This window comes from Eubalaena glacialis, chromosome 17 (assembly GCF_028564815.1).
Source record: "Eubalaena glacialis isolate mEubGla1 chromosome 17, mEubGla1.1.hap2.+ XY, whole genome shotgun sequence".
NCBI lineage: Eukaryota > Metazoa > Chordata > Mammalia > Artiodactyla > Balaenidae > Eubalaena > Eubalaena glacialis.
In genome coordinates, this window is record NC_083732.1 from 10,046,820 (window position 1) to 10,067,219 (window position 20,400).

General features: G+C 36.1%; 1 protein-coding gene across 4 annotated transcripts in view; it reads left to right on the forward strand.

The window, feature by feature from the left end:
- The window catches only part of YTHDF3 (YTH N6-methyladenosine RNA binding protein F3), a 33,397-nt gene extending 13,860 nt beyond the window's left edge, over positions 1–19,537 (forward strand). For all 4 annotated transcript variants that reach the window (XM_061171697.1, XM_061171699.1, XM_061171700.1 and 1 more), the window contains 2 exons: positions 1,365–2,948; positions 16,461–19,537. In XM_061171697.1, the coding sequence (XP_061027680.1) occupies positions 1,365–2,948; positions 16,461–16,484 (1,608 nt within the window). In that variant the 3' untranslated portion in view covers positions 16,485–19,537. The remainder of the gene's footprint in view (positions 1–1,364; positions 2,949–16,460) is intronic.
- Positions 19,538–20,400: the final 863 nt, after the last annotated feature.

The window sequence follows — 20,400 nt, forward strand, 5'->3', positions numbered from 1 at the left end:
GGAATACAAATTGTCTTGACTAGATATTAGCTTAGTTTTTTCATCTTGCTTAATTTTACAAATTCTGAAGCTCTGTCCAAGGCTTTAAAAACCACACCTAAATCATAGAGTGAAAATCTATTACAATTGTCCCTTGGTGTCCCTAGGGGATTGGTTTCAGGACCCCCGCTGATACCAAAATCCACAGATGCTCAAGTCCCGTATATGAAACGGCGTAGTATTTGCATATAACATATGCACATCCCCCTGTATACTTCAGATCACCTCTAGATTACTTATAATACCAAATACAATGTAAGTGCTATGTAAGTAGTTGCCCGTGTGGCATATTCAAGTTTTGCTTTTTGGAACTTTATGGAAATTTTTTTCTTCCTGAATATTTTCGCTCCATGGTTGGTTGAATCCATGGATGCAGAACCTGTGGATTGGAGGGCCGGCTGTATCAGACATATTTTTGGCATAAGAAACCTACTTTCAAAAGAAATCCGTAGAATATTTTATTTTTTACATTGGCTAGTAACAAATTTGACTGAGTTTTTTCTTTAATAAGCTTTGATTTTTGGCAAATCACTAAATGGATGATTAATTTTATTCAAAATAAAGGCCAATTTAATTACAGTAATTCTGGAAAAAATGATAGGAACTTACTATTTCTAAATTAAAATTCTGATCAGGAAGGTGATAAATTTGTTATGTAAAATTTAGAAAATAGGCACCTGTAACCAGCCATTAAGAAACCATTAGGATTTTGTTTTCTTTTTCAAAACGAGCAAGGCAAAACAGAACAAACAAATATGGATCATGCTCTAAGTATAATCTTGAATCTTTTTTTGTTTTTCCTCTCAGAGTGTGAACATTTCTCTATTCTAGTTTTTCTTTATGAAAGTACAAAATGTAATTGCTGAACTGGATTCCATCATAGAGATATACTGTAATTCCTCTATTATTTGGCATAGTTTCCATGTTTGTTTAATCCTTGCACATAAATTTTTTGTTCATCAGTTGCTAAAAATAAAGCTAACAATCAGTGTTTCTGCAAACTTTATAAATCAGCTTTTTGTAGAAATTAGAGTATTTTTAAATCGTGCGCAGAGGATCTGGCTCTTAAACAAAAATAATCCCCACCCTATCCCCCAACCCCCCTCCCCCGCAAAAAAATACCCTGTAATTTCATTACAGATAAAATAAAAAGTCATCAGTAAAGTTTTTCCTTGACAAAACTGGATTTGAAATTTTAATTTTGTTTATCTGGAACAGGTGCATCTGTTTTCCATTTATTTAAAACTATCTGATCTTAATCTTTCAGATGTCTCTCTCCCCCCCTAATCTTATTTCGCTCCTGACTGTGATCTTTTGTTTTCCAGAATAACAGCTATCCACCAATGTCAGATCCATACATGCCTAGTTACTATGCTCCGTCCATTGGATTTCCATACTCTCTTGGGGAAGCAGCATGGTCCACAGCTGGAGACCAACCTATGCCATATCTGACAACCTATGGACAAATGAGTAATGGAGAACATCATTATATACCAGATGGTGTGTTTAGTCAACCTGGGGCATTAGGAAATACCCCTCCATTTCTTGGTCAACATGGATTTAACTTTTTTCCTGGTAATGCTGATTTCTCTACATGGGGGACAAGTGGATCTCAGGGACAATCCACACAAAGCTCTGCTTACAGTAGCAGTTACGGCTATCCACCAAGTTCTCTTGGGAGAGCTATTACTGATGGACCGGCTGGGTTTGGCAGTGATACCTTAAGTAAGGTGCCTGGCATTAGCAGTATTGAGCAAGGCATGACCGGACTGAAAATTGGTGGTGACCTGACAGCCGCAGTGACAAAAACTGTAGGAACAGCTTTGAGCAGCAGTGGTATGACTAGCATTGCCGCCAATAGTGTGCCCCCCGTTAGCAGCGCGGCGCCTAAGCCAACCTCCTGGGCTGCCATTGCCAGAAAGCCTGCCAAACCTCAACCGAAACTCAAACCCAAGGGCAGCGTGGGGATTGGGGGCTCCGCCGTGCCACCACCTCCTATAAAACACAACATGAACATTGGAACTTGGGATGAGAAGGGGTCAGTGGTAAAGGCTCCAGCAGCCCAGCCAGTTCTGCCTCCTCAGACTCTAGTGCAGCAGCCTCAGCCATTAATTCAGCCGCCACCGTTGGTGCAAGGCCAGCTGCCCCCGCCGCCGCCGCAGCCGCAGCCGGGAGCGCAGCCGCAGGCCCAGCCTCACCAAGTGCAGCCGCAGCCGCAGCCACTGCAGAATCGCTGGCTGGCTCCTCGGAACAGGGGGGCGGGCTTCCACCAGAACAGTGGCGGGGGAGGTGAGAACTTTGGTTTAGGTGTTGTTGCTGCCAGTGCTTCGCCCGCCAGTGTAGAAGTGCATCCAGTGCTGGAAAAGCTAAAGGCCATAAACAACTACAATCCCAAAGACTTTGACTGGAACCTGAAGAACGGACGGGTGTTTATAATTAAAAGCTACTCGGAGGATGACATACACCGTTCCATTAAGTACTCTATCTGGTGTAGTACTGAGCACGGCAACAAGCGTTTGGATGCCGCGTACCGTTCCCTGAATGGGAAGGGCCCGCTCTATTTGCTCTTCAGCGTGAATGGCAGTGGACATTTTTGCGGCGTGGCCGAGATGAAGTCTGTTGTGGACTATAATGCGTATGCCGGTGTCTGGTCTCAGGACAAGTGGAAGGGCAAATTTGAAGTGAAGTGGATCTTTGTCAAAGATGTTCCCAATAACCAGTTGCGGCACATTCGCTTAGAAAATAATGACAACAAGCCAGTTACCAATTCAAGGGACACCCAAGAGGTACCCCTAGAAAAAGCTAAGCAAGTGCTCAAAATAATTGCTACTTTCAAGCACACCACCTCAATCTTTGATGACTTTGCACATTATGAAAAGCGTCAAGAAGAGGAGGAAGCCATGCGTAGGGTAAGAGTACAGTGATTTTTGTGTGTAGGGTCTTTTTATTGCGGTGGTGTGTATGGATGGACATCTTTAATGCCTTTTAATATTACATTCTGAGTTTAAGAACTTTACTCTGAAGGCAACCAGCCACTTAGCTTAAGAAACAGAACTCTGCAGGCCCCCCCTCCCCGTGAAGGCCTCGGATGCCTTTCCAAGGGTAACCCTTACTCTGAATTTGCTTCCTGCCTATTCATACTCCTCAGGTGATAAGGGTCTTTATGCTTTATCAGAGCCCTGAGTTCTGCATTTGTAATTAAGCAGACTTAAGAACTGGCTAGGGATTCTAGTCGCTAATCTTAAACTTTAATTTTACGGGAAAATGTATTTGGAGTTTGAGACAAACAGCTTTTAAACAAATGTTTGAGTACTACATATTTTGTATTTATGATAAATAGATATTTTCCCCCAAGATTCCTGAGGCCTGTTCATAACTTGTACACTTAAAGCACTTGTACAAAATATAGTAAGGATTTGACTTTATAGGAAGGCAGCTTAGAATTGAGAAGTGGACTTAAACTCTGCAGAATTTGATTTCCAATTCTGTTATTTGCCCACTGTGAGACTCTAAGGGAGATGTATCCTGAAGTTACACACTGTTTATACTTGCGTCAGGTTGGCCGGGATTTGATCACAGAGCGCATAGAGCAGGACAGGCTGAGGAATATTTTCTGTTCCAAGCTACAAAAGTAAATTGCAGAGTCCTATTTTTAGGAGGGAAAGAGAATGGATGGAATAGGCAACTAGCAGATTTTTCCATAGACAATACATTTAAATTTCAAATGAAGCAGGGCTTAAGTTAGAATCTTCTCCAGTAAATTATGTTGGTTACTATGGAAAGCTTCTATGTAGAAATTAAGATAAAGCACGAACTTCAACTTTATCTGTATGTACAACATCAGTGATTCGTTTCTGTGTGTGTGAGCCTGAGTATCCTGTGGCTTTTTAGTCTGTAAAGAAGAGGGAACTGTTTCAAATAACAATCCTCACCGCTGAATAATGTTGAAATAATGATCCTACCAAACCTTATGGCATATAAATATCAATTAGGGTGCTCCCTGAAAATGCAGCTTCTTGAGACCCACTCAGGGAAAATCTGATACATTTGATAAGGGACCTGGTAGTGTTACAGGCACCTCAGGTGATTCTGGTGCTAGTGATTGCTGCACTGAATTGTTAGAAACTTTGCTTTGGAATAATATGTATGACTCTTAAAGGCCCTGCTCAACCTTTCCAGTGAATTGCTGAATATAATTGAGATTTCTCCAGGTTAAATGTGGGAAGTGAGGGGAAAAGGAGGATCAAGAGTAGCTTCTGAGTTTTTGAAGCTCAGCAGTTGAGTAGATTGTCCCACTGTAAGAGCCTTTACAAATAGTGAATCAGGAGAAATGATTCAACTTTTCTTTTCTCCCATCACCCAGGACAGGTCACCTTGTACGTCTTTCCACACTTCTCCTCTACCCAGTCTGAAAATTTATCTTAGTTTTATTTTTTTTTTATTATATAATTGTCTCAGGAATTATTTATGTTTTGTAGTCATATATACAACGATTTAAACTTTATATTTTTAAACTTAAAATTTTTACATTTAAATTGTTTCATGGCTTACTGCCAGTGTTTTTATAATGTGTCTGAACCCACCTTTGACATTTTAATTTGGAGCCTAGGTTGTTTTATTACCATCTTTTTTTTTTTTTTTTAGGAAGAGTAATTTGGCGTAATATATTTATTAAGTGCTTCTAAATCCTGAAAATGCCTTTCTTTGGCCATGATATGTGAACAACAGTTTTATTGGATATAGAAATCTTGGGTCACAGTCTTTTCATTCAGGCTTTGTTTTATAGTTTTCTATTTATAGTCTCTTATTTATAGTTTTATATTATGGAGAAGTCTGGGGCCAGCCTAAATTTTCTTTCTTTGGAAATAACTATTTCTGTCTGTGTGCACAAAATTTATTCTTGCTATGTGAACATGTATATGGAATGTGCACAGTATGGGTCTCCTATAATTTTCCTTATTCCTTCATCTGTAGGCCACGTTTGTTTTTTTTTCTTTTTCCTAGTAATGTCAAAATATATATTGAATCTTTGTCCTTGAATGCCATTGGTTCTTATCTTCATTATTTTTCTTCGCGTTTGGAGAGTTTCTCAAAATTGAATTTCCATGTCATTGATTTGATTTACTTTGTGTTGGTTCAGTGATTTGTGAGGTTTTGTATTTTTCAATGACAGCGTTAGTTTGCTTACATTACCACATCTAGTTCTCCCTTCACAACTGTTGTTTTCTTACCTGAATCCCTTGTTCCAGAGTCCACCTTGATTTTTTTTTTTCCCCCTCTTGGCCATTCTCATCTTGATTTTATTGAGCACAAAGATGAGTGTTGAAAGCTTATTTCTGCTTCCTGTAATTATCATTTTTAAATTCCTTCCTCTTACATATCTTCTTTAATTTCTTTTTTTTTTAAATTAACATACAGTAAAATTGTAAATTACCTTTTGCTGCCTCTTTCTAGTCAAGTTCTCCCCTCCACTAGTAAGTAATTCACTGATCTGTTCTCTCTCTCTATAAGGCATTTTCCATAATTTCACATGAATGAAATTACAGTGTGTAATCTTTTAACACTGGCGTCTTGTACTCAGCACAATGTCTTTGCAGTTTATGTTGCTTTGCGTATCAGTTCTTTGTTCCTTTTAATTCTGTCTTTCCATTGTATGGATTTACCAGTTTGTTAACCATTCATTCTTTGAAGGACATCTGGTTGCTTTCAGATTTGAAAAATGTAAATAAAGCTCCTATAAATATTTGTGTATATATCCTTAAAAAAATTTTTTTTTAAATCATACAGTGAAAGTTACTTTTTTGGGCTGTACAGTTCTATGAGTTGTAACACATTTGTAGATTTGTGTAACCACCACTATCAAGGTACAGTATTCCCCCCAAACTATCTTTTCTTTCCCCTTTGTATTTTATCTTTCCCCTTTGTATTTTATCTTTCCCCATTGTATTTTATCTTTCCCCAGTGTCTACCTGAACTCATTATAGTTTTGTTAGTATCCTTTTTTTGTGAAAAAATATTTTAAGACTCTTTGCTTTTTTTTTTTTTTTTTCTGTCATCATTAAACCAGGCAGAGAATCATCCGGATCAGGTATTTGCCCCCAGATAGGTTTGTTTTTGTGTGTGTGCTTTAATGCTTGGTGTTAGTTGCATATTCTCTTTCCATGGCAAATGTGGAGAAGGGAGAGCCATGATGTATGTTGACTTTACCAGTTAAGTGATTCAACAACCTGTGAAGAGTAAGAAGGGAGAGCCAGTGCAATGGACATGCTAGTGGGTGAAATTTGACTTTCCTTTGAGTTTGAAACCACCATGTCAGGAAACCTTTTCCCCTGCTTATTAACTGTTTGGCATTTGGGAAATCATGTGTTCTTGCCATTTTCTTTCTGGAGCTGTTAACTCCTTGTCCAGGCAGAAATTGTAGATATTCATTTGTAGATTTCCTCTTAGGTACGCTTGTGTTTGCACTTTGGCTTTCCAGCAAAACTACTTTCAAATACTCTTGGCATCCCAGTGATGAAGGATGTGCCCCCTGTGTATTCTAGGTCCTCCTTGGCTCCATCAAAAAGGACAAATAAGTGGTGTTTTGCTAGGATTTCCTTCACTGGTTATGCCTTTTTTCTTTTTTAAGTAAAAGGAGTTTCAAGTCATTATTTATGTTCTCTTTTAATGTGACCCCATCTGTCTTGTATTCAGCTGAAATTCCTCAAAGCTTCTGATATGTCGAGGTCACATTTTCCCAGGTGCACATCCTTCAGAGACCTTGGGTAAAGTAGGGGTTCTTAAGCAAGACAAAAAATGGCACTACTTATAAAAGAAAAGATTGATAAAAATTTGTCTAGATTAAAATCTGTTCATCAAAAGATGCTTTAAAGAAAGTAAAAAGACATGTTAGGAACTGGGAGGAATTTGAACATAACTGACCGAAGACAGTTGTCAAGAATATTTAAAGAACTCCTATGAATCAGTTGAAGAAAAAAATAATCCACTACAAAAATGGGCAAAAGATATGGATAATCCTTTCATGAGAGAGGAAATAAATATGGGTAGTAAGTGTAAAAAGATATTCAGTCTTAATAATAATTCAGGAAATGCAGATCAAGACTATAATGAGAAAATATTTTATATCCACTCATTTGGCAAAATTAAGAAATTTGATAATAGCAAGTATTGGAGAGACTGTATAACAACAAAACGTCTTATACAATTGCAGGTGGGAGCATTGAATTGATATAGCCATGTGGGTGGGTAGTTCTGCATTTTCTTACAAAGCTGAACGTTTCAGTACCTTGTAATTCAGCAGTTGTCCTCCAGGATATATATCTATACCTAAGAGAAACTTCGCGCATACCCCAGAATACATATAAGAATGTTCTTAGGAGCACAGTTGATACTACTAAATAACAGGGAACAACTCAAATGCAATCAGGAAAAATGCTTGCTTTATGGTTTTTTTGAGCAATTCGAGAGTACGTTTCATACGTCATGGCTCTTTACCCCAAAAAAGTATCGTATATATTTCCTAAGAATAAGGATATTCTCTCATGTAACCGTGATAGTCTGTCAGTTGGTCCAGAGTGTCCTTTAAGCCTTTTTTTTTTTTTTTTAATCTTTTTTTGTAGTATAAGATCCAGGCTAAGATTAGAATAACCAAAACAGTTTTGAATAAGAACTATTTTAGAAGGCTTATAGTAACCTGACTTCAAATCTTTGCCTTCCCCAAGTGTGGAAAAATTTTTTCGTATACTTTTTAATAGAAGTTTTATAGTTTAAAATTTTACATTTAGTTTTGTGGTTACTGTAGCTTTCTTTCATTTCTCTTCTTACTGTGTTCATTTTTTTCTTTAAGTTCTTCAGCCTATTTGTGATAGCAGAAAAGAAGTTTAAAAAAAATGAATTCCATCTTGTCACTGCTGGGTCTTTTTTATTGACTGTCTTCTTGCCCCTTTTCTGGTTATTTTAGCAGAGAGGAATTCCCCAGCTTGCTTTGCCAGTACAGCAGCCTATGGAGGAGCTGACCAGACATATCCTGTCTGGTCATATAAAACATGGAAAGTCAGGCTCTCTATCTTAGAGTGAGGGGTAGTCGTGAAACTTAAAACTGCAGGAAAAATCCATGCCAGTTATTGCAGTGTTTGTATAGTTCTTCATTCTTAGATTTGAACACATAATTTTGATATATTTGATTAAAATCAAGCTTGATGAAAAAACCGAGACAAATCCTCTAAAAGAAATAGGTATTTCAGAGAGCAGAAGATAATTTATACAACAAAATTTGATTTGTTAGGATTCACATGTAAAAAGAAAAGAAAACCAGAAAATGTTCTTGGAAATGAGAAACAGGATTGTCAACAGTTTTTAAAAATGTTTCTTTTTAAGCAAGTGGATTAATAAAATGTTAATGTTTTAGATCCAGTTAATCATCTGGAATTTCAAATCAGAAATTTCCAAATGTGGAATAATAGAGATGAAAAACATAAGGCGTGAAAGATGTGGTGGAAAGGAGGTCCACTATATCTAAAGGAGTCTTTAAAAAGAGTACAGGAAGAAACAGTTGGAGGGAAGAACGACTAAAGAAAAATTTCCAGAGCCAAAAGATACATGTTTTCAGAATGATGGGCTCACTGAGTAACCAGCAGGATTATTTAAAATTGTAAAAGATAAAAAAGATAAGATAAAGAGACAAGCTTTCCGAGCAAAAGGCCTGTAAGTAAGCTACAAAGGAAGGAGAGTCTGTCATCTACAGCTCTGGACACATATATAAAATCATATTTTGTAGTATAGGGGAATGGGGCATAGAATTATGTTCTTAAAGATGAGTGTCGAATTATATCTGTGAGGGAGGAGTGCAAAATAAAGATTTCAGGTGTACAAGAGCTTAGCTACATATCCTTCATGAGAAACTTGAAGAGGTATTTCAGCAGAATGAAAAAGGAATTCAAGAAGGATAACACGTGGTAGCTGGTTATACTAGAACAATCAATAGGGACTCCGTATGCATTTTGAGTCAGAAGGTTCTCATTGTATACAGTGGACCTCAGGGCTGTAAGCCTCCGTCTGTTAAATGGCATTGTGGTCTTAGACCAACCACAGGAGCCCTCGGTTGGGAAGCACTGACCTTGGAGATGCTCTATGAGAGCAGGACTTGCTTTGTTCTTTGCTGAATCCTTAGCACCTAATGCTTGGCACGTAGTGGGCAAAGTCATAAGGACAGTCACCAGAACTAAAGATAGAGTGAGTTCTATTGTAGGGAGGGGGAAGAGGAGAATATAACGTTCACTGTGATAAATTGCCCATCATATACAATGGCAATTGATAGTGTCTGAATTGACAAGTCAAGAAATGTATATATTAGTATGCCACTTAAAGTTTACAGTGGTAACCTATCAGAGGAAGTTGAAATAGAAAAGACTAGAGGAGGATAGGGGAGCTTTACTTTTTTACTTTAACTTGCAATTGTATGTATTACTTCTAACAATAAAGCTAGTTTGATTGGAAAATAAAACAAAGAACTGCTAATGTCTTGAGTATATTATGTCCAGTATAAATTCGAGTAGTCTACATAGCCGTAGAGTCTACTTTTGACTATTTAGATAACCTTTTACTGAAATTTTACCTTTGTTGTACTGAATGTGCATCATTTAGCTTCTACTGTATTCTTTCATTCTTAAAAATCCTTATTGATCAGTAAACAGTCTGAGGTGAGATTTTTAGTTTAATAGCTTTTTAAATTCCATATAGGAACAATTAGTGTTTTCAGGTACCTGCAACTTTGAGATGAACTTCTAAAATATGGCATTCACCTAAGTCCCTTAGAAAGAGATGAAGCCCTACGGCTTATGCAGAAACAAGCAAGGCATAATTGTAATAAAATCCTTATTAAATAGTTTTAATTTCCAGAACCGTCTGTGTATTTTAGTCATTTATGCTATTTTGTGTCGTTGAGCGTTTCCAAAGAGTAAAGTTTAGTCCCTGATAGAATTTTTTTCACAATTGGAATTATTTTGATTCTGAGATGAGATGATGTTTAGGTCTGTCTCAAAGTAATCAGGTTTGTGCTAATATACAAGAAATTACTTCAGTTGTAGTTATTTTAGTAGTAGTTACTGTAGTTAGCAGTAAGCATTTTCCTGACAGTTCTATACTTCTTTTTTCTCAAGTGGAACATTTAGTTGAATGCTTTCCCATTAATCAGATTGCAGTTCTTAGGATCAAGAATGGTTGAAGTCTCTATCTGATGACCTTTCGGTAAACTCTTCTACGATTGTAGTTGTCTGTTTGTGAGTTGATTATGATGAACAGAAGCAAATTCAGTGTATAAAATCTTTCCCTTTCATCGTCACTGTAAAATTTAAAGAATATTTCTCTGGAAAACAGTTTGTAGCCCAGGATGTATCACACTTGACAGAATAAATTTATATTACGTATTTAAGTGAGTAATTCTGTGATAAGACATTGAGTGATATTTGAATAATCAAGATGATTCTGTTTTTATTGTAGTAATACTCTGTTCTGAGCTTAGTAAATAATTCTTTATAAGCCAGAATTGGGAAAAGAGGTACTTTAATTAGCATTTTATAACATTGATTTTTTTTCCCCCTCAGATTTATCTTGGCACCCCATAGGAGAGTTAATAGTGGCTATGTTAAGTTCCAATGCTGATAAAGAAATTTATGAGTTTTTAGGAGATGGATTATTGGGTTAATCATAGATCTTTGGGAGAGATTTGTTTCACATCGATTATGGTGTGAACAGTCATCCTTAAATTGAATGGTATTTCAGTTATTTATTTTTCTTTAGCAACAAATGCATGATTAACAGTCAGCCCTCCATATCCATAGACATGAACCTGCAGATATGGAACCCATGGTTACAGAGGGCCAGCTGTAAGGGCCTTGAGCATCCTCGGATTTTGATATCCACGGGGGTCCTGGAACCAATTCCCTGCAGGATATATACTATGTATATATATGTGTGTGTATATATATGTAGTATATATATATGAGTGTATATATATACCTAGGATGTAAAAAAGCTACAAGTGGACAGTTCCACTTTTGAACAACAATCTGGAGTATAATAATTTTATTACTTTAATTTTATCGTAAAGAGTCCAAAATCTCACTCCAAAATACGGTTGCATATTGATTCCTTCGCTTGGCTTTAAGAACTTGTTACTAGGTTCCAGAGAAGTCGTGACATCCCGCTCCTCCCATCCCCCACTGAGAATTGTAGCATATATCTTGTGTTCTAGTCAACCTTTATCACCATATATTTAGAGCCTGCGTGTTCTTTTCTTAACTGTTCCCTTATTCATTCAACAGATAAATATTAAAGGTTACCAGTAAGCCACTTAAGATAAATAGCTCTTCTTCTTTTTAAAATTTATTTATTTTATTTATTTATTTTTGGCTGTGTTGGGTCTTCGTTGCTGCGTGCGGGCTTTCTCTAGTTGCGGCGAGCGGGCTTCTCTTGTTGTGGAGCACGGGCTCTAGGCGTGCGGGCTTCAGTAGTGGCGCAAGGCCTCAGTAGTTGTGTTTCACGGCTCTAGAGCTCAGGCTCAGTAGTTGTGGCGCACGGGCTTAGTTGCTCCGTGGCACGTGGGAATCTTCCCGGACCAGGGCTCGAACCCATGTCCCCTGCATTGGCAGGCGGATTCTTAACCGCTGCACCACCAGGGAAGCCCCAATAACCCTTTCTTTGTAGAACTGAGAGGTCTTGGAGAGACAGACATAATTTCTCTCAGTAAAATTTTGTAGTTTTCACTGTTGAAAACCACATGGCTCTTACTGAATTTTTTTCTAAGTATTTTATATAATTTTTACTATTGTAAATGTAATTTGTATTTTCAGTCTTCCCAGTTGTTTGCTACAATTTTATATCAATAGAAATGTCCTATATTGTGTGACCTTGCTAAATTCACTTATTAGTTCTAGTAGTTCTAATAGAACATCCTTAGGATTTTCTGCCTAACAGATCATATCATCTGCAAATAGAGACCGTTTTATTTCTTTTTGATCTTTATGCTTTTTTTCTTGTAATTTTATTATTTGTATTACTTAAACATAAAATTAAGTGAAAACTCTAAAACCAAAATAAAACTGCACATAAACAAAAAATTTAGTGTGATGAGTGATGTTATTTTGCTGAAACTAAATCACAGCTCAAAGCATGAATTAGTCTTAAGTCTTAGAACCCTGTTTTTACTCTTATTTGGACCACCTAAACTAACACATGTTATGACTGTCCTCCACCATTTTCACTATTTGACCTTCTTCCTAACTCTTCCATTTTATAGTACACTTTGAGGTTATTTGATCTTTGGTACAGATGAATAGCTTTTATATTATTAGACTGCATCTATTCTTTTCTTAAACTTGACACACAATAAAGTATCAAATGCAAATGTGGGCACTGGAATCTTTTTAAAGTAGTTCTTTATTATAGTGTGGTCATGCAGAAAGATCAAGAATGTTAGCGTCTTCCTTCTCCCTCTTTGTAGAGGGCACCACTGTCCGCCCTTCCAGTTTAGGCCAATAATACTGGACTAATTCGCAATATTTCTCTTTCACACTCCATATCTAACCAATCTATCAGTAAGTCTTGTTGGCTCTGCTTTCAGAATAGATCCAGAATCTAAACACTTTCCACTAGCTCTCCATCCTCCATTATTATTATTATTGTACTGGATGATGATTGTGCTAGCCTCCTTACTGGCCTTCCTGCTTCTACTTTTGCTCCTCTATACACTCTGTTACCATCAGAACAGCCCTTAAGAGGTCCTTCTGTGACAGGTGAGACTGGACTCAGTTTTCTCCTGCTTTTCTGAAGGTAGTATCAAGGTGTTGCCAACCTCAAGGTACATCAGGAAGTACTCCTTTTTCTAGTCTCTGGAACAGTTGGTATAAGTTTGGAATTCTTGTGAAACCACATGAGCCTGGGAGTTTTTCTTTGGGGTAGATTTTTAATTGTTGGTTAAAGTTCTTTAGTTATTATAAGTCTTCAAGTTTTCTTTTTATTCTTGAATTTGTTTTGGTAAATTTTATTTTTAGGAAGTTGTTTTAAGCTTTTTTTCATATTGGCATTAATAGTATTTTAATTTTTTTTAACTGTGTGAGTCTTCACAATATTATTTATGCTTCATTTCTTTTTTTTAAATCAGTCTTTCCAGAGATTTTTCTATTGTCAGCTTCTTTTACCCCCCCAAACACCAGTTTTTATTTTTGGTCTCTTAGGCTCTCTTTGTTTTCGGTTTCATTATTTTCTCCTGCTGTCTTATTTCATTCATTTTACTTTGGGGGACTCAATGCTACTTATTTCCTAACATGTTGAGTTGGATGATGAGCTCATTATTTTTCAGCTTTAAAAAAATGTTTTTTTAAATTCTATACATGTAAATTTCTAATTTTATTTTTCAGGGCTTATTAGATTTAGTATATTTATATTGTACTGGTGTAAAAACTTTTGAATTTTTGTTATGATTTTTTGGGAGACTTTTTAGAAATGTGTTTTAGATTTTCCAAATGTGGTAAGATTTTGTTTGTTGTTACCTGTTTTGCTGTTAAAATTGATGTCAGAAAATGTGATATGTATGATACTGACTCTTTGGTATTTAGATTGGTTTTCTGGTCTGGCATATATTATAGTTCCTTTCTGTGGTTGTTCATTGTGTACCCTGTAATTATTTGGCTCAGTTTTCTGTATTCTGTATATTCAATCTTTATTTTCACTAACTTGTCTGCTTTATCAATTACTAAGAGAAATGTGTTAAATTCTCTTGCTATAATTAGGAACCTGTCAGGTTTTCTTTGTAATTCTGAAAATTTTAATATATGTAAAGTTGTATTTTTAGTTTAATACTGTTATAGCTTTTTATAAAAAATGTTTCTTACTCAGTAATGTAGTGGTTTTTGCCTTAGAATCCACTTTATCTGATATTAATATAGTTGACTAAGTCTTCATTTGGCTTGTTTTTAAGCTTTCTCTGTCCTTATGTTTAGGGTTAATTTCTTGGAAATCATGTGTAACTAGATTTCTTTTTTTAATTTTGAGCTCTTTTGTGTTTTCGTTAATGAACCTCCATTTTTTGATTGCTTGATAAAAATGTATAAATGATATAAATGTGTATTTCTGCCATTTTATATTTTGTGCTTTCTAGTTCACCTAGATCTTTCAAGCTCCCCTCTCCCTCCTTTCCTGTCCTACCACAGGAAAGGAGTTTTTAAAATTTTCCTCTTTTCCTGTCCACTGAGTTAGAAGTTATGCATTATGTACACAGATTTAAACTATATATTTTATTGATTCAGTTAAAGGTGCCATAGTTGATTACAGTTCAAACTGAAACAGCATCTCTAACTTCTATTTAAATAAAACATGGTCCTCATTCATGTACCTGATCATCTCCCTCAGGTTAAACCTCTCTTTGTCTAGCTTATCCTTAAGTAGTATTGCCCTTTTTTTCTGTAGTTTTGGGGCTTTTCATGGAGTTGGTGAATTTCTCTAGTTTTGATCAGTCATTTCATGGGGAGGAATAAGCAGGGAGCTGTTACCACTTTTTGCTTCATTTGTAATACCGTGTTTTATATCCAGCTAATTAAAGCAGGCTTCAACATTTCTCATACAAATCTGTTTCCTTCAGCTGAGAAATAAATTTCCTTTATGTTTAGGCTGGTTTTTTAAAAGCTTTAGGGCCTTTGTAAAATTAGACTACAGCTTCCTGGTTCCAAATTCTTTTTTTGTCTTTTTTTTCCTTTGTTTATGTTGTTGGATTTTTGTTTTTGTTTATCCTTTTGAAACATGATTAATTAGCTGTCTGTTTTCATTTTTGTTTTTTTCTTTAGGAATATCTCACTGATGCTTATGGGTGTACGAAATAATTCATTTGTAGTTATTGTATAGTAGGGCATTTATTTGTTAGCTTTCTGTATTAAATACTGTTATTCTAGTTCTAGGAATATATAAAGATGAAAAAGAAAGGACTTTAGTAACAAAGAACTTAAAGTTCTCTTTGGAATTTATTTTTATAAATTGATTGATTGATTGATTGCTGCGTTGGGTCTTTGTTGCTGTGCCCGGGCTTTCTCTAGTTGCAGCGAGCGGGGGATACTCTTATTTGTGGTGCGCAGGCTTCTCATTGCAGTGGCTTCTCTTGTTGTGGAGCACGGGCTCTAGGCGTGCAGGCTTCAGTAGTTGTGGCTCGAGGGCTCTAGAGCGCAGGCTCAGTAGTTGTCACGCACGGGCTTAGTTGCTCCGCGGCATGTGGGATCTTCCTGGACCAGGGCTTGAACCCATGTCCCCTGCATTAGCAGGCAGGTTCTTAACCACTGCGCCACCACGGAAGTCCCCTCTTTGGAATTTAAAATACAGTTTTCTGATGGTGTCACAGGGGATGGGACATTAATTTGACCATTGGCAAAGTATATACATATTTATTATGGAGCATAATAAATAAACTCCCACTTATGGAAAAGTGGGAGTAGTGAAACCACAAATGGAGAGTCTTATAAGACACAAGTGGCTTTCAGTGTGGTCCTTGGACCAGCAGTGTTAGGATCACCTTGAACTTATTAGAACTGCAGACTCACAAGTTCAGCTTCAGACCTTTGGGGCCCAATAGTGAGCGTTTCCACAGCCATCCAGGTGATTCTGATGCTTGCTAAAGTATGAGAACCAGTGAATGACACATTAAAACAGGTGGCACAAACAAACTACGTAATGCATTCACTTGATAGGCATGCAGAGTGCTAGTCGTCCTTTTTTTCAAGGATAAGTATTACATGTGGATAATTTGGTTAATAAACATCATGAAAACATCACTCAGCTTAAGTTCTGTTCAAGGGGTTTCTGCTTTCTTAAAAGAAACTATAATAATAAGTATTATTAATATGTCTTCATGTGAAAAATTATGCTGAATCTGAGAGTAGGATATGGAGGAAGCTTGTGATTCAAAGTTTTTTTTGTTTTTTTGTTTTTTTTTTAAGTTAATACTGAAAGCTTAATTTAATGCAGTTTAATGCAACTCTTTTCTTTTCCTTCTAACCCTACCTCGGCCAGTAGTTTTCAAGTTGCTTCAGAGGACTTCTGGTCTATTTGATACCTCACGATCAAAAACTCATTGAAAGGGCTAGAAAGACATTATTGTAATAGTCTCACCTAAACAAAATTCTGTGGGAAAACAGAGCTGTGGAGAGGACCTATAATCTCCTGAACTATGTCTTTGTGTTTGGACTTCTTTATTTTAAAATGGTTTGTGGTAATCCCACTAAGGTGTGTATAGGTAATAGTAAATCGTTTTTAGCTAATTACTTGAAAATTAGTATTTGTCAAGAACTTCTTATGGAGATGGTTTACATTATAAATGCATATAGTTTAAATCATTAAATAATGATGGTGTTTTGTTAAAGGTCTTTGTGCTTTTCTTTCAGGAGAGAAATAGAAACAAACAATAACCATATGAAGATGTCCTGTTAGAATTACAACACTAATGATGTAGACTCTGGAAATGCCTAATAAGTCAAAGAAGACGTTATTAAAGCTTTTTTCTGCTTAAGGTGACATCTTTGAACTCTAACACAGAACTGACTCTTCTTGTAATGGTTTTCATCAGCGCATCTGCCCTTATACTCTCACCAAACACACTTGAGAACTGTAACTTCTTCAAGCACTTTCTGTCCTGAAGCTTTTACCAGTATCTGCTGTCTTTTGTAATTATGCATCCTAGCTAAGGCACAGAAGACTGAATGAATGCAAGGATTCATTAACTCTTTGAATTTGTTAAATACTAACAGTTAACCATTAGAAGTGGTTCAATGATGTAAGAGTCACACTGCTTCAACTTTTTCTTTGTTGTAGTTTTTAAATTGTCAATTTTTAGCTCTTTGACAGATTAAAAGCAAAATAATCATGCCATATTTAGTCCTGGAGTTCAAGTCTAAATGTTTATGTGAAAATTATTGTAGTAAACTTTTAATATGGCAAAGCAACCTTATGCTCTATTTTAGCCAAATGAAACATAATCTGAGATTATATTAGAACATTTCCCTTGTCTTCAAACTGTTTGGTGTAACAGAATATTGATATGCAGCTTGGTGGATTTCACCAGTTAATGCACATTCTTCTCCCCTCCTTCCCCCAATAATAAGTATACTGAAAAATGTGCATTTGTCTGAGGAATTATTTTGTTTGCTACCACTTAATGAATCTCAAAATTTTGAGTAACGTACCTCAGTCTAATCAGACTTTTTATGACCTTTATAACTACATTTAAAACCCTTAATTCCTATTTCTGGGTGTTTGCGAGCCTGATTGCTATCATGAAGTAAAAAATTTATTACTCTAGGTATTCACTAGCTAAATAAACATAGTTCTTGTTTAGCAAGCATATATTGTTCCTCAGCTCCTTTCTCCAGCTTTTGCAGTGTCCTGGCATCCTTAAAATATTTGAAAATATGGCCTTGATCCATGGATTAAATCAGTATCTAAGTGAATGTGTTGATGTTTTATTGATCAGATCTATATAAATGGGAATACAGCATATATCTGGGTATTCTTATAGTTATGTTTTTAACATCTTATTTTTTTCATTAATTACATATCAACATTAATTTTGTATCTTGAAACAAATTGATTTTGTATAATTATGTGTCAAGCATCTGTATTAACTGATTTGATGGCACATGGTTATGAAATAATGTGCTGCCCCTTATATTACTGTTCCAAAAGGAGAAAGCTATGTAGAAAGATATGTTAAGGATGAAAATAGCAATACAGTAGATTTGAGTACCTTGATGTTTTGCGTTACTCCACTTATGTTTACATCATGTTTAGAAATGTTTTCATTTACTATGGTCTTTGGTCACTTCGATTCAAAAATTTAGTGACAGATATTTCTTTGAGGCTTTCATTTATATGATTTTTTTTTGTACAATGTTTTCTTAAAATGTACAAATACTGTATTCAAGTGAAAACCAATACAGTATTTGTAGCTAAATTGTAGCTACTTCACAGTGCTTTGGTAGTCCCAGGATAGTTATCAGTGTTTACTGAAGGGAACATCAAAATGTTAATAGTATATTACAAAATAAAGACTTTCTTAAAGGAAAATTGCACCTATTTTACCTTTTTTTAAGAGTAAGCCATGAAATCTTGTATCATGTCTCGTAACTATTTGTAATGAAAATTGGCATTTGGGTATAGTCACCACAGCAGCGTTCTACATCCCTAGAATTATATAGGTAGGACATGTCAGAGAGGACCAGTGTCACTCTGGAGGTCCTGTTAGAGAAAACTGTACAGGGGTGACCTTGTGGAAAGGATCTGAGTCTTCTCTCTGAGGTTCTCTTCTTCTTGGTGCTTTATTAGCAACTCTGAATATTTTTATAAAACTAGTTACATTATACACGGATTGAAACTTGTTTAATTTACATTAGGTTTCTGTGTAAGAGATGTCACGGAAACACTCAGCAAGCAGGCTGATTGCAATAGCAGACTCAGAAATGTCAAATGTAACTCAGCGGTCTACTCATGGTGAGGAGTACATCCCAGTGCCTTTAACCTGGATTTCTAATATTAAGTGAAATGGGTGCAGCATTCCTTTGGGGAAAAAAACTAGACAAAACAAAACTTTTCAATTGGTAAATTTCTTTTTTTCCTCATTTAAATTTTCTTCAGAGTGCCTACTCTCTCTCCCTCCTTGGTCTGTCAGTGTACAGCAAAATGTTTTTCCTCTAAGTGAGATGATCAGAGGTTGTCTCAGTAGCACAACTAATGGAAGGTTTCTTAACTGTAGGGACCAAGAGGGAGGGAAACTGGGCTCTAGAGCAGGAGACTGATCCAGTGTTTTGAGTAATCACAAATTAAGACATCATTGGCCCAGTAAATTTCTTGCTTAATGTTTTTCCAAAATCTGGTTTGAATGTTTCTTAATTAAAGTTATCTTATGTGGGTGTTTTATTTTGAAAGCTATTATATAGTTTGTATATTTAACAGTAAGGGGGAAAATGTAACCAAAATTAGTATTCTTTCTCTATACATATTGGTACTTGAAGATTCCTTTCAGAAAAAACCCCAGCCTTTTCCTAAGTTCAGTCCTCGTTTTAACTTAAGTGATCTTTCTAATTCAAAAGCTGTGTTCTTTTTGAATACCATGCATGGGGGTTAAGCTGATGTTAAAACAGTTTGCAATAAAAAAAGAATCAGCTGAAGGCATTTAATCATTTCAAGTGCATTCTGCATCCTATAAAAATAAGTTTGAGAACTTTAAGAGAATTGTGTTTCATTAAGTTTTGCATATCTTTTGTTATGCCATGTAAATTCCCTTCTTTTTCATATGATTAAAGAAAGGTTATGATAAAATGATTAGTTCATTTACATTCACTTGTAGCAATTACATGAGAATTTAAATTTTGTCGTGTTTGGGTTTGTTCATTCCTGTGAATGATGGTACAGTTAGATGAGATTTTCTGTTATGGTACCCAAACTCACCATTTGGTCCTCTTTAATCTTTGAGGGTTTCAATAAAAATTGTTCACTCATATCTGTGTTCTTTCCATTTTATCTTTATAAATACAGATTGCCTTCCAGAAAACATAACATTCTTGTCAACTCTGTTATGAATTTCCTGATTGACATACCTTTCAAGTACAAATAGATTATGTCATTCGATTTAGTTGGCCATTTGAAATTAAGTGGGGAAATTAGAGGATCACAGTTTATCCTAATCTTTATCCACTCCAGTGAGCTTATTGAATTACACGTTCTTAACGCTAAACTTAGAGCAAAAGAGAAAGAGGCTTACTTAATAGGAGGAAGTCTTGGCACCAGCTGTCTCATAACCCTAATCCCCCATTCTTGGTACCAAGGAATGCTTTTTAATAGTGTGTACGTTACCCTTTGGGCTGGATAGAGCTTGTGGAGATGGGATCGTGGTGACTCTGAATGGTGCGTTGATAATCATTGCCGGGCTCTCTAAGGCACTCGTTCAGATGGGGGAAACCAAAGCGTTCTGGTTTTGTGCTGCATACAACACTGTTAGCCTGCGATCAGGGCACAGTTTTACAGGCACCCCAGGTGTCCCACATTGCAGCAGCATCTAAAGAGGGTTTGCATCTCTTCAGCGTACTTATATTTGAGGCTACTCATTTTTAGTTGGGACCCTAATTCTTACTGGCTTGGCTTTATCTTGCTTAGTGACATTAGATTTAGTAATTGTAGTCTAGGAACTAAAATATTCTTGCAGTTAGAAGTTAACTGAGCAATTCAAGGTCATTTGCTTTCTAATCACAGAACAGTTGATCTGTGAACAACACAGGTTTGAACTACATGGGTCCACTTGTACACAGACTTTTTCCAGTAGTAAATACCACA